This window comes from Cupressus sempervirens, chromosome 3 (genome assembly GCF_028749045.1).
Source record: "Cupressus sempervirens isolate cs-2001-9-10 chromosome 3, ASM2874904v1, whole genome shotgun sequence".
NCBI classification, from domain to species: domain Eukaryota; kingdom Viridiplantae; phylum Streptophyta; class Pinopsida; order Cupressales; family Cupressaceae; genus Cupressus; species Cupressus sempervirens.
In genome coordinates, this window is record NC_143120.1 from 1003378345 (window position 1) to 1003393780 (window position 15436).

Genomic DNA, 15436 nt, shown 5'->3' on the forward strand with positions numbered 1-15436 from the left:
TAATATTATTATTATTTATTATTAAAATCCTATTTCAGAAAGGGTACTTTACAATGTTCCCATTGAGAATTAAAGCAAAGGGAAAAAATATTTGTTACGCTATCATTTTCAAAGATAGCATATGTTGCATCAATGAAAAACAATACATAATTCAAGAAAGAGGAGATGGTTGCACAAGGGTTGAGTACTTGGATAACACCAAATGGGTAAGTTTCTTGGTAGTGCATAGAAAGAAAATAAGCCATTGAAGCTCATTCATTTAGATTTGTGTGGTCTTATACCCAAGGAATGCATATATGAGTAAATTCATTCGTTATTTGATTTTTTTCTTGATTCATAGAGATTCATTTTTTAAGAATAAGAGTGATGCTTTTGAAGAATTAAAATTGTTTAAAGCTATGGTAGGAAAAGAAAGAGGAACATACATAGAGTGGATATGATTGTTGATGGATTGAAATTGTGGTAGTTTTTAGCATCAATGTTTCAGTTCACACATCTTTAGTATGTTGAGAGTAAGAAAAGAAAATGATTTTTTTTTAACCCTCATATTCAATATTGTGTACTACAAAATTTGATGTTTTTAATAAATTATTAAATACATTAAATGTTTGACAATAGGAAGGGGTGAATTTAGTTTATACTAATTTAATCAATTTTGTGCAAGGACTGAAATCAAGTGACAATTCACGACTTCATATACCCAAGAAAAATGGAATAGTAGACAAAAAGAAAAAAAACAATAATAGGATTTGATTTTTAGGTGGAAATCAAGATGCAAGGAGGGCAGAAATTCACCTTTTTATGTGGAAATGAAATGCCTTGAGCAGATTTAAGAGTTTAGCTGGAAATGTCAAAGGGAAATTTACTTTTATGTGGATATGGCGAAAAAAATCAAGTTTTAGGTGGAAATGGAAGTGGAAACTTGATTTCTAAGTGGAAATGATGGAGGAAAACTTGATTTTAAGCATGAATTCTTGTTTTCATTTTTTATTTGGAATTCTTCTTGTTTCCCTTACAAATCTGGAATTTCATTTCTCCTTACTTAGCGAAATTTGAATTTACATCTCCACTCAACAGTTCCATTCAATTTGCACATTTGACGCCTTGATTCCAATCTTGACAACATTTTGACATCTTTTTACAATTCTCACTCTTCATGAAATTTTCACAATTTCACCCTTCATTTCCACCTTTCACAATCACAACATTTCAAATTTACACTTTCTTGTAAATTGATCAAAAATTCCAACTGGACTTGACAAAATACCACAAGCCTTCCCAACAGATTAGGAGACTAAGAGACCAAAATATTGCCAAGCTAAGAAAAACTAACTGCAACTATGAAAAAAAAAGTTAACAAGTTGAAGGAATAAGGGGTCCCATTTGCAATGGTGCATGTGTATTTAAAACACAAGTACCTCCAACACAAGCATAAAACTGAGCATATTCCTCATATCAAGTTGTTGATGGTAACCTGCAAACCAGCCAATCTGATATCATGCATACCTTTTATGTGCACTTCAAGAACTTTTTTACTAATAACACGAAGGATTACATCCTTTTACCTATTCTTGAAGCTAGTGTTCTAGTTGCATCCCTAAGAAAAATAGACCTTGAACACAACAAATATCTTGACCATCTTCTTTCAATAGAGGAATTTCATGAAGCCCTTCATTGCATGGCCTTGGAAAGGAGTCAAAGAATTGACAGACTTTTGGTAGAATTTTATAGAGCCCTTTGGCCCCACATTCATGATCATTTCTATATTGTTCATCTAGAAGGAATTGAAGTTGGGTCTTTGGGAAACACTATTAATTGAGAGATGATTAAACTTATCCCTAAAGGTAAATATGAGGACACTATTAATGGATGGAGACCTATAACTCTTCTCAATGCCCCTTACAAAATTATTGCTAAAGCTCTAGCACAAAGAATTAAGTACATCTCCCAAGAAATTGTTCGCCTAGAACATACTAAACTTCTAGGAAAAAGATTTATTTTAGATAAGCTTTTCCTTTCTTGGGGGATGACTGAATGGGCTCAACAATCTGCTCAAGATGCACTCATTATTAAGTTGGACTTTAACAAAGCCTTTGATCATATTTGAGAGCTCTTTATTCTTAAGATGCTATCTTGGCTTGGCTTTGGCCTCAAACTTTGTGCACACATTAAAATGCTATTCACAAATACAAATGCTATAGTGGCTATGAATGGTGCTCTATCCCTTCCATTTCCCTTGCAAAAGTCCACTCATCAAGGTTGTTGCCTTGCTCCATTCCTGTATGTTCTTGTTGCTGATGCACTTGGATATCTTTTTCGGCATGCACCCACCAATAAAATTGTTCATGGCATTAAATTTCTTGGAAACACAATTTCCCTTGATTCCCATTTCGCTGATGACAACATGCTTTTAGTTCCAATTCTAGCAAAAGAAGTGGCTAATACCCTTGACATTTTGGACCTTTTTTTTCTCAGTTTCAGGTTCTGGCATAAAAAAAAAAAACTCATCTTGACATGGTCCCATCCACAACCAACTTGAATCCCATGTGAATGAAGAGAGATAAAGCATAGTGTGATTGCAAGATATCTTGGAATACCTTTTGGCATTGGAGCTTCTCTCAAAGAAATGTGGAAATGGATACAATTGAAAAAAATATCTGAACTGGACCAATAGGTTTCTTTCTATGGCTCATACAATTCGAGTTGTCAACAAGGTTCTAAATTCCAGTCATGTTTATATTTCTTCTTGCTGGCTGCCATCTGAAGTTTGCTACAATTAATTGACTTAGTTAATCAAGAACTTTCTATGGGATAAAAGGGGGAATAAGAAAGACACGCCTTTTACTTCGTGGATCCATTGCATTCAGCCAAAGTATAAAGGAAGATTGGATATCATTGACCTGTACATCCAAGGCATTTGTCTCACTACTAAATGGATTGTTAGGACCTTATTTGGTGATGCCCCATAAAAAAACATTTAATTCACTATTGTATTCAAACCGCAATGGATAGACAATCATGGGATCTAGTGAATTGGAGAGATGATATTTTACTTGCCCCATACTTTAAAATGCACAGTTCAGGCCCCCTTAACTCCCTTTGGAATTCTTGGCAAATCACTTCAAAAAAATTATCTTGGTTTGATAAATCTTTGATCATGGATTAAGCTTTTCTTCCTCCTCCATTTGGTGGAATGACCTAGTTCAACTCAACAAAGGCCCTCTTGCTACAAACAACTTCCTCAAACGTAAAGAACTCTTTAACAAAGGTATTCAGGTTTTTCGAGACCTCTGGGACCAGCTGGCTTTAATTGGACAACACGGCAGGATCTCAAGCCTCAACTCAAGCTTTCCCCCTTAGACAAACCTCCTAGTCTTCAAATTTAAAGATTGGTTACTCCTAATTTGTACTGTCTTCTATCCACCCCCCACCATAACAGCTTCCTTCCTTACTAATTGGAAATGGCTGAACAGTCATAATTTTTGCACTTTTCCCTCTTCAAACTGTTTATGAATGACTTCTGTCTGCCAAGCTTTCCTCTATCTGTCTGCCTTAATTACAAATGGAAGTGCAGGTTCAAACACACAAATGGAACAAGCTAAGTGCTCCTATTTGGAAGTTCAAAGTTGAGACCCAAGCCTAGCTAACTGCCTGGAAAAATCTGCAAATTAAGGTTTCCATAGGAGCTCATGTAATGTTCCTGTCCTCCTGTATACCGAACAATCTTAAAATAATGGCGTGCGTATTCTATTGAAGAGAGTGTACAGATCCGTACAGTTTTAGAATCAAGGAATGTTGGTGCAGGAAGTCCATACAGGAGGCATGGTTAGGCCGTACGGCTGAAACTGAATGTGTCGTACAATGGAATTCGTTTGGCCATATGGTTGAAAGGGAACAGCCGTATGGTGAAAGGGAATGCCGTACGGTGGGGAAATGAAGGAGAAGGAAGGTGGAGGATGGAGGAGGGGTATAGGAATAGAGGGAGGATGCTTGGCGATACGGTATAACAGGAGGGCCGTACGGATTCAAGACCGTACAAACTAAGACAAGAGGATGAGCGGTATGTGTCCAATGTGTTATGAGTCACAGACGGGGTATGAGCAGATTTGATTGAGATCTATGCCGAACAAGTCAACACAAGTAATCACGATTATACCAGATAAAGCCAACAAATGATGGTGCCTGACAATGGCCATACAGAAGATATTGTCTTATGATTGTATTTGCCAAGATACCTAACAACACCAGTACAAGTATGGAAGAACATTCACAAATGGATAAGTATTTGCAAATAATGATGGCACTCCAATTTTGCCAAATACAGACCAAGTGAACACCGACGGAATAGGGTGAAGGTTGAATCCCACCAAAATCGCACGAGCCAAATAGGGAAGATCTTTCACTTCCAAAATGGCGAGTTACAAGGAACTCCAACAGGAATTCGCAGTATAGAGAAATATAATCCAAAGCATACCTACAGACTACCTACAAGCCGTGCTTAAATACCCGTCATGAAACTTTTCGAGGGTGTACAAAGATAGCCGACGGCGACACAAACTACGGAAACAAAAATAAAAATGGGTCCAAGATACATTAAATCAATTGGCCCATTACAAAAGTTTAATTAAATACAATTATTTTATGACGGGGACATTACAGTCCTCCCGTCCCAAAATTTGCTTGTCCTCAAGCAAATGCAAACCCGGTTCTAGGAAACCTTTCGTAATTAGCTCCTTTAGTTCTGAGTCAGGCACTAAGTAGATCTTCCCATCGAAGTAAATAATGTCATCAATAACCTTGTATCTTTCATCGTGTACATAACCATCCATCAACTCACATGCAAAAGTGTTCTTGGAATACTCGGCCAATAAATGGGCCCACCAATTATCCAAGGAATGCAGTGAGGTGTTGACTATCTTGTTTTTACTTGCAGAGTCTGGGGCCAAATCCTGTTTAAAAATTGCCTCCATCTTCTTGATTGTGACTTCCCTTAATCTTTTATTTGACATTCCTCTTAGCAACAACTTCTTGCCATCCGTCTTGAATCAAAAGTCCATCCTTTTGAAACTTTGAGTGTACTGGTCAAGAGTTTCCAACCACTGGATGCCCAAAATGATATCAGTATCAACCAAATCTATGAGAAAGAAATCATCTGCCAGGGTATAGTTTCCCATGGAAATTTGTAGCCATGGGATTACATGAGTGCAAGGTAACAAGGTTCCTCCTGCAACCTTAACCTCAAATCCTCCTGCAACCTTAACCTCAAATCCTTCGTGCTCAACTGCATGCAGGCCTTTACTAGTGACCAAAAATGAATTGATGAAATTGAGTGTGGCGCCACTATCAATCATGATTGGGACTCGTTTTCCGTGAAGTGCCGCGAACTCTAAAGATACCACCTCCAGTCGGTATAGTGAGGGTAGCAATGGAATCCCCTCTTTGTATCAAGGCATTTATTCTCTCCTGCTAGGTAATTTCTTCGTCAGTCGCTGTAGATATTTGTTCTTCGTCGTCATTAGGCATCACCTCAATGTAATGAATCTTTCCCTTCTTGAGGCAGCGATGACCAGGACCCCATGGTTCTTTGCACATGAAAAAAAGCTTTTTCCTCTGGAGTTCTTGCCGAGAATCTTCATCAAACTGAGGTTTTTTCTGAATTGGCTCCTTGTCTTTGTCTTCTTGTGGGGATGGTGTCGGTGTAACTACATGAGTTTTGGAGGAAGATGCGGCCATGTCATGCACCTTCTTAATAGCTTTGTTGAGTGTACCCAGGTTGAACCCTTTGATCCAGCCTCTAAAAGGCTCTCTCAGCCCATCCATGAATAACACAATTCAACGTCTTTCAGAGATGTCTGTGACTAATATAGACAACCTTTGGAACTCGATGATATAGTTGTCTACCATGCCCGTTTTCTTTAGCTAAGCTAGATCTTTGAAGTTTAGCTCAAGATCCTTCCCATCGAAACGATCAATGAGTCTCTCAGTAAACTCAACATAAGAGGTCACTTGGTCATGACCGAGAGTGACCAGTCCATGATGCCACCACTCATGCGCCACTCCTTCCAGATGAAGTGCTGCGAACTTGATTGCTTTCTCTTCGGGCATTGGATTGAGTTGGAAATAGGTATTTGCCTTTAGGACCCACGACTGTGCGGTAATGACTCCAAATCCATCAAATGGCGATAAGGTCACCTTTCCGATCTTTCTCCTAAGATCATCATTAAAATAACCACGATTTCCTCCACCAGAATATCTCATTCTTAGATCAACATAGTCTCTGTAAGATATATCTCCTTCCATATTTGCATTCCGCCAATCTTCCCTAGCTTTTCCTTGCATTTCCTCAAAAGTGGCCTCTCTTCCTTTGTGTGGTGCTTCCATCCTTGGAGGGAAGATGGGTATTGAGGGTCGAGAGCAAGAGGGTTGAAAGTTTGTCCTTTCGGAAACAGAATCGTTGCTGTGCCCACTTTGTTCTCCTGTTGTCTTTCCCTTGGCCAATTTTTGTAGAGTTTCTTGCATAACCCTTTGGGTTTTGTTGATTTGCATTTGATTTATGTTCAACTCTCTTAAAAGATTCATGAGTTCTGTCGTAGGATCCTGATGATCTGCCATTCTATCAATAGGGTTATTTCATCTTCTCCTCCGAGTATAAACTTGCATTCACTTCTACAGGCAGGCAAGATCAAAAGCTCTGATATCACTGTAATGTTCCCGTCCTCCTATATACTGAACAATGTTAAAATAATGGGGTGCGTATTCTATTGAAGAGAGTGTACACATCCGTACAGTCTCAAAATCAAGGAATGTTGGTGCAGGAAGTACGTACGGGAGGCCTGGTTAGGCCATACGGTTGAAATTGAATGTGTCGTACAGTGGAATTCGTTTGGCCGTACGGTTGAAAGGGTGTAGGCCATACGGTTGAAAGGGAACAGCCGTATGGTGAAAGGGAATGCCGTACAGTGGGGAAATGAAGGAGGAAGGTGGAGGATGGAGGAGGGGTACGGGAATAGAGGGAGGATGCTTGGCCATACGGTATAACAGGAGGGCCGTACAGATTCAAGACCGTACAAACTTAGACAGGAGGATGAGCGGTATGTGTCCTATGTGTTATGAGTTGCAGAAGGGATATGAGCAGATTTGATTGAGATCTATGCCGGACAAGTAATCACAAATATACCAGATAAAGCCAACAAATGATGGTGCCTAACAATGGCCGTACGGAAGATATTGTCTTATGATTGTATTTGCCAAGATACCTAACAACGCCAGTACAAGTATGGAAGAACATTCACAAATGGATAAGTATTTGCAAATAATGATGGCACTCCAATTTTGCCAGATACAAACCAAGTGAACACCGACGGAATAGGGTGAGGGTTGAATCCCACTGAAACTGCACGAGCCAAATAGGGAAGATCTTTCACTTCCGAAATGGCGAGTTACAAGGAACTCCAACAAGAATTTGTAGTACAGAGAAATATAATCCAAAGCATACCTACATACTACCTACAAGCCGTGCTTAAATACCTATTGGGAAACTTTCCGAGGGTGTACAAAGATAGTTGACAACGACACAAACTACGGAAACAAAAATAAAAATGGGTTCGAGATACATTAAATCAATCGGTCCGTTACAAAAGTTTAATTAAATACATTTATTTTATGACGAGGACATTACAGCTCATTTGTCCTTCATCACCCTAGTTCCCTCTTGTCCTTTTTGCACTAAAAAGAGGCTATAAAACATGCTTTTTAGTATTGCTCCCATGCCTAACATTTGTGGAGATTTTTCTTTTCCACTACCACTGCTCTTTTTCCACAAGCTTGGTCTTGGAATCAGCCCTTCTTGGCTTCTCCTCATGCCTAAATATCATTTCTCAAACTTTTAGGCACATTTTTTGAAGAAACCTTTGGAAATTTCATTGTCTTGCAATCTTCTCCCATACCTTCTATGCCATGCAAATGGAAGCCATGATTATCGTTTTGAAGCTTTAACTCCATATCACCCTTTTGAGGTCTTCACTCCAATCAAATCCTGATCTTTTTACTACTCTAGGGGAGTTTCAAATGCAATTCAACACTTTTGTGACAAATTTTACTAGTGTTGGAGGCAGGACTGATAAGGATGTGAGCCTTTAGAGAGATTGTGGTCTTTGATGACTGTTTTAAGACTTGCTAGCTACGTGATTTGGGAGCCTCATACAGATACTCAAAATTCATTCCCTACCCTTGGACATGCATGGACATTCATTCTGTGCTTTCGTGGCATACAATTGGATCTACTTGCAAATTTCTTCTAGGAGATAACGTCAAGTCAATGTATAGATGAAGAATCAAGATGGAAGTTGTAGTTTTTGTGAAGCAAGTCTGGACGGTTTTTGATAGGAAGAGATCTCATGTTGTGAAGAAAAATGCCATTTTCTCAAGTTTGACAAGGATAGTGTACTCTGTTTTCAGATCAGAAGATGAGCTTAAGAATGAGTTTGGTGTCAATTGCAGCTGCGACTGCAACATAAATTTTAGTTGTATGAAGCCATGCTTGCCAAGAGCGTATGAAATTGTAAAAAAATGAGAGTAGTATTTATCAGGATTTTAATTTAGGCATGCTTGTCTTATAATGATTTGTGTAAACAGCCCTCTCTATGACTGCAACTGTAATGTTCCATCCAGAGGGACAGGATTGTTTACTGAGGGGAGGATGGCCTATAGGATCGTGTACCGAGGGAAGGATGGTAAGGGACGGATGGAGAAGAAACAAGTGTATGGAGATAGCTTGCAAGCCATACAAATAGCAGTTGGACGGGGGCGGAGATATGCTTACGTCAAGGAATGAATAATGAATGTGTGATGCCAAATCTCAATGTCAAATCATGTAAATAGGATATTCACTTACCCACAAAAATATGCCAACAAGAGAGACCAATCATAGATATATGCAATGTATCGCCGAACTTATATTAGCAGACAAAGATGGTGCTCTAATTTGCCAGATCCAAGCAAAGTAATACAAAGAACGGAATAGGATGAGGGTTGAATCCCACCGAAACCATAATAGCCAAGTAGGGAAGATCTTCCACTTCTGAATGGCGAGATAAGTAGAACTTCAACAGGAACTCACAATACAAATAAACAAAACCAAATCACCTACCTACAACAATTGACCCGATGAACATATATACCCGTCAGAGGAAAACTCCCGAGGGAGAAACAACTTGCCGACACATGACATGACAAACACTTACACCTATGGAAAACTAAAGATGGGCCCAAGGTATACATAAATTAATCGGGACCGCAAACAAAAGTTGTTATTGTTATTTTTTGATGATGGGGATATTACAACATCATAATCATTTAGAAGTATTTGTATCTTTGTATTGAAACAATGCAAACCTTATTTAAAAATTTTCCTATTAAAAAAGAAATATATCAGAGATGCGTGATACTTTATCCTATTCATAAATATTATATTCCTAGCATCATAGTATAAGTGGAATCAACTGTAAATCATAATCAATCATTCTTGCATTGATTACTATCAATTTTCATCATTTTTTTGTGTTATTATTGTCTTCTTGGAAAGAAGTCTCTTGCAAATGATTATGTGAGATAACTGTCCCAAATTCCTAAGAATTAACATGAGGGGACATTGTGATATTGCTATCAGGATTTAACTGTGTAGTTTTTGAGTCAAACTCATTGACCTATGTTTCATGAGTAGTGATTCACATGAATCCATCTCTCATGAGAATAAATGAAGCACTTAGCACTCACTGGATTCATGTCAATCACTACTCATGAAACATGGGTCAATGAGTTTGACTCAAAAACTACACAGTTAAATCCTGATAGCAATATCACAATTTGACTTGCTGTGGAAACCTATCTCTTACTCATCAATTAGAGGACATTTTGAGTGGTATCAGAGTATCGCATTGTGTGGTTATATTGCAATGTTCCGAAAATGGGACATTACACTTTGCACACAAGAAGAATAGCTCTCATCCCCTTGATTTCCACTTTGTTTCTCTCTCTACTATATTCGCTTGTACTTCTTTTCCCTATTCTACACACATTAGCAATGCAATTTTTCTTGTTCTTGCACCTAGTTTGTACTATTCCCTATTTCTTTCTTCAATTACTATTCAAATGTTGCAAACTTTGTGGCAGCCAACAATTCTGTGGTAGAATAGAGTTCTATATACCTCTACAACCAAATGTATAAACCAAACATATCCTACACTACTCTACGATCAGTTCTTTGAGACTTTATTCTAAAATAAAGTAGTATTTGGGAGGCTTCTTGAAGGACAGCTTAAGCAAATTTACATTTACCACTTTAAACAAAGTCACATCGAATATTCTGGTTTCATTGCACCATTTCCTTTGGCAACCTTACTTATTAATGATGCTAGCCATTGTACTTGAAAATTTCCAAGATGCTTCTTGAACTTAGAATCATTCATTAAATCCATCCTTCCTATGTAAAGTGCCTTATTCTTGTTGTGCCTATGAGACAAACCTTGTCTTTGCTATTCCACATTTTGACTCCACTACTGAACACTTCTGTTCCAAGTGCTCCAACTCATGAATCCGTCATGAAGGAATCCTTTGGTCCTAGGCAAATTGCCTACACAATGCACATACTTGGCACTAAGAATTCAACTAGTACAACTACTGCTTTCTTGCACATAACTAAAACGGGTGTGACCTGTCAACATTTTTGATGTAGCCTTGTATACCCATAAAGTTGATGGTACTCAATCATCCTAATCCTTCATTTTCACCTCACATACTTCCAAGCAAACAATGATACCCATTCAAAAAGTCATTGCGGTGAAAATCCATTTGGTACATAACTTGAAAATAAGCGATAATTTATATTAATCTTCAATGAGTTGGGAAGGTAGGCAGATATACTGATGGGCCACCCAGAAGAGAAGTTCCAGAGTCTACAATAGCAGCACAGCCTCCAGCACAAAAGCCTGCGAGAAATTATTGTCCATTTTTAGAATGTCATTATATTAGATTTAATATTTAATCAAACAATACTGAAAGTCTTGGGAAGATAATTCACCTGTTGATTCATTGCCAATAAGAAAATCTCCCATATCAAACTGAAAGAAATAGTAAGAATAAGTTAGCAAAGTAATAGAATTATGTAACCATCCTACCCACCTTTAGTCATTGTGCATAAAAAGAACATGCATCTAAAAACAGCTCTTAAAACAGAGCATGGAAGCTCAAGTCCATTCCACAATCTACCTGCCAGTAACCCTGTCTTGTAACAGGCACAAATGTATGTTTACCCTTGAAGTGGTTACTGTTGACACCTCCAAATACTATCTCCCCTCCTTCTTCATCACTTGAATTCCTATTTATCCAAAAAGAGAAGACCAGTTCTTGGACAAGGCTTTGGTTTACCATGTTGTACCTGTTGAGAAGAGGAGAAGAGTATTTGAAGTAAATGTGAGAAACAGAGAAGCATATTTGAGCTAAATTATGTGTAGAAGTGCACTTCTTTAATAAATAATGAAGAGGTTATTGTTTGAAAGAAAATAAAAGAACAAGATTGTAAAAATATTACCTTATCAAATAGTAGAGAAACTTGATCTGATGGCAGTTAAAAGAAAGTCACTTAATGCAAATTAAAAATTTAACATCAAAAGGGAGCCTAGGATTCTTCCATGAGTTTGTCTTCAGTTCAAAAACTTACCGTATTTCCACTATATCCATAACAGGCCCTCAAAGGGGCAAATATTAATGCTCTAAATTTACTTATTGAATTGCTAAAAAATTGCCACAATTTTTACCAAGAAAGATCGGCTGAGCCATGCCTTAAAAGCCCTCGTGTGAAAGACAGGTGGAACTAAATTTTGTGCATGCTTTTACCAGGAGAAGCCTAGGAGAGTTAATCCAATCAAGAAGTTGCATCATAGAGTGAAGGCTATTAATACTAACCAGACAGGAACAACATTATCAACAGCAATTTCCTTGAAACCAAGCCCTAGAATGCCATCAAACTTAGACAGCAAAAATGTTAACCCTGGCTCGTGTGTTGTCTCAGTAAAGACCTGCATCATGGAATAACCCACTTCTACATAAATACCAAATTAAGTTGAACGGAACAAATATTGGATATCCAACCGGGAAGCCTTAGCATCAACAAATTACTAACCTGACGTTTCACAACAAGTTTCCCAACTGTAACATCATCTCTACTTAAGAATCCGGATATTGTACCACTGCCATATCGGATCTCACAGGATTCTCCTTCAGAACCAACAAGTGATACACACTATTTAATTAACAATTTCTTTAATATCTCCATTTAAGCTGACTAAACTAAGTGAGGTTGACGTTTGAAGTAGAGTACCATCTTCTTCGTATGTGCTCGACTTTGATGACTTGTACCTTGAATGAAAATAGCAAGCCAGCTACACTAAAAAATTATCGTTAATCATTCTTACAAAAACAACCACAGAATCCTCTTTAATTTAAATAGTCCTGCCAGACATTTCAAGGCAAGATATTTCCGTTAATCTCACTATCCAAACAGCCATTAATTCTCTTTACTGTATACAATTTCCCAGGATTCAGAATTTCAATGTAGACTTGGCACCAAAATGCAGTACAAGGAAATCTTCACTTTGGACTTTTAAACAAAGAAATCTTAACTTGACTTTCAAACTTAAAATTGAGAAGGAACAATCGTGTTATAAAATAAATTTAGAGCACCTGCTTGATCATTAGGTTAATTTCCCATAAGAAGGATTCCATAACCAAAAACTCTAACTTCACCATTCACCTTATTACAATTTACTAAAGAGGACTTTCAAAGTAATCTCCATCTCAACATGCCAGGGAACCCATAATATTTTATCTTTCACAAATCAAGACGGACTGAAATGCTACATAATCACACCACAAAATCTGGAAATTCGCTAAAATTAGTCAATTAATTAATATCACAGTTCTCACCGAGAAGTAGCATTTAGACGAAGGCACCCAAAGATTTGAGCTGCCCGTGTCAAATATAACAGTAAAGTTCTGAGGTGGGGTTCCGATGCCAATCTCGCCATAGTATTGTGCATCCAAGTAATTTTTCAAAAACACGTAATCACCATCGTCAGAATCGAGCTTTTGACCTTCTCGTAGACCAAATTTCTGAATATTTGCATTCACAAATTCATGTTTCTTTTCTGGAAGTCTGCCATCAGTGAGACTTGTGCGGTCCAGTGGCTTTTTCTTCAGTACTACACGTACAAAACCTTCATCAGCGCTGCAGGCGCTCGAGAAACAATATAGAAGCAACAAAAAGAGTGTCCCTGCAGTTCTCTTATCCATCTTTCTACCTTTCTTGTTCCAGGGCGAAATTACTATCAGTTTACAGTTCGCATTCAATCAGTAAGTAGAAGTCTGATAAAAATTACGGGTTTTATTCATCGGAGGCAAATTCACTATTTGAGCTGATCAGGGAACATTGTGAACATACAGTTTAAACAAAATGGACAACTTCTATGAATTCAGCAAATCTTTTTGCCGAATTACAGTAATAAAATTGGAAGAGAGAATAAGATTGAAAACATTGTATTACTTTCCTACTCTGTAATTTAATAGTAGTGAATTCCTTCTGTCGACTGATTGTGGAATGTCTGGACGATATGACAAACGATTATTATCTAACACATGATTAACATAAATGTATATTCAGTTGGCCGGGTTTATACTGCAAATTAGATGAACTTTTTTGAGGGTACGTAATGGAAGAACTCACGCCCTTTCTTTCCTTTTCTTTCTTTTCTTAATACTTTCCCAATGTCCCTTTTAGTGGTGCTATGATTTTCTCTTAACATTTAACGAGCAATTGTAACTAATATGTAATAGGTACTTCAAAATGGGGGAACAATTTATTCCATACATTTGTACAATACATAGGGCTGGGCAATTGGTATGTCATTTAATAAATAATGTTGTTTATGTAGTATAGTTCATTTATAGAAATCAAAACATGACTAAAATAAAATCTCTAAATTGGAAAGATAAGTAGGATTCATTAGCAGCAAACACATATTATGTTTCCAATAGAGCAATGGGGAAGGGTGGGGGAAGATAAGTAGGTAAAGGGAGGGTGGGGGAGATAGAGTTAAAGAGATAGAGATAAAGGGGAAGACGGAGATGGAGAATGTGATGTGTTAACACTTTTAATTTTTTAGTAATATGAAGAGGTCAAGCCAAAATTGTTACAAGTTAGGATTGTGGTTCTACCAAAAGATTAATTTGTCAATGCTCAATACAACCACTAGACTTATAGAACACATGTCATGAATTCTACAGTTAGTCCAACATCACTCGAGAAGATTTGAACATGTGAGCAAGCTCTGATTCCACTTGTTACAAGTTAAGCTTGTCTTTGCACCAAAAGATTAACCTATCAATGCTCAACACAACCACTATACTTATAAAACACGTGAAGCAGTTAAGCCATGTTACAATCCCAAAGAGAAAAGCTGACAATTATTCCAACAAAAATATCACTAGAACATAAAATTGTGTTTCTATTGGATTTCTAAGAACCAGTTACCCCATATTCCCATGTGATTGCTTAAGTGTAATTTGTGCTTAAATTTAAGCATACAAAGTGTTCTTGTGCCATTTTGTAATAGTGAGAAAAGGATAATTTATAATATATCCCTGCTTTTGTGGAGCAAACACTAATTAAAATATAAAGTTAAGCATTGAAAAAAAAGAGGGGGTTGGAATAAGCAGTCACTCCTTATTGAGAAAAATGACATGTGGCTCTACAAATTATTTTTCCTCTCCTTTATTGCCTCATATTTTTTCTTAGAATATTTATCTACAACATTGATTATTAAAATTTCAACTTAACATTCTATTTTGATTGACTGCTAAGAAATGAGTAGCAAAAATCAACAATCATGGGGTCATTAGCTCCATAAATTACTGCTAAAACTGTTGAGTTTCGTCTGCTAACCAAAATAAGCTTAGCAGTTGCATGGGGACCTATCCTTAGGATGTGTCGTAAAATGGTTGGGTGAAAATTTGAAATCCTTAAGACTTTTGTAGGGGACTTTTGTAAAGTTTCTGTGAAGTAGTTCAAAAATGTTGCAGAATAACAAGGTGCAAGAGAAAAGGCATATCTCAACATTATGATGTATCTATAGAAGGGGCATCTTGTTGGCGGAAAAAAGGCAAGATAATGGGTCAAAAGAACCTAGTAAGGGTAGGTTCCCGTGTGGTTGTTAAACTTATTTTGGGTAGCATTCGCTACTCAACATTTTTAGCAGGATTTTGTGGAGCAAATGGCCCCATGTTTGTTGATTTTTGCCTCTTATTCCTTAGCAACCATCCAAAATAGAATTTTTAAGTAAAATTTTAATAATAAATATAAATTAATATTTTGAGAAAAAATTGT

General features: G+C 37.3%; 1 protein-coding gene across 2 annotated transcripts in view; it reads right to left on the bottom strand.

Annotated features, from left to right (window-relative positions):
* The window catches only part of LOC149570132 (aspartic proteinase A1-like), a 49700-nt gene extending 35871 nt beyond the window's left edge, over positions 1-13829 (bottom strand). Inside the window, exons 1-7 of one of the 2 annotated variants that reach the window (XM_089822797.1) lie at positions 12982-13829; positions 12377-12437; positions 12179-12273; positions 11962-12074; positions 11266-11434; positions 11078-11117; positions 10921-10985 (exon numbers count right to left, since the gene is read on the bottom strand). In XM_089822797.1, coding sequence (XP_089678923.1) covers positions 10921-10985; positions 11078-11117; positions 11266-11434; positions 11962-12074; positions 12179-12273; positions 12377-12437; positions 12982-13347 — 909 coding nt within the window. In that variant the 5' untranslated portion in view covers positions 13348-13829. The remainder of the gene's footprint in view (positions 1-10920; positions 10986-11077; positions 11118-11265; positions 11435-11961; positions 12075-12178; positions 12274-12376; positions 12438-12981) is intronic. The other variant, XM_089822798.1, reaches the window with a different exon arrangement.
* Positions 13830-15436: the final 1607 nt, after the last annotated feature.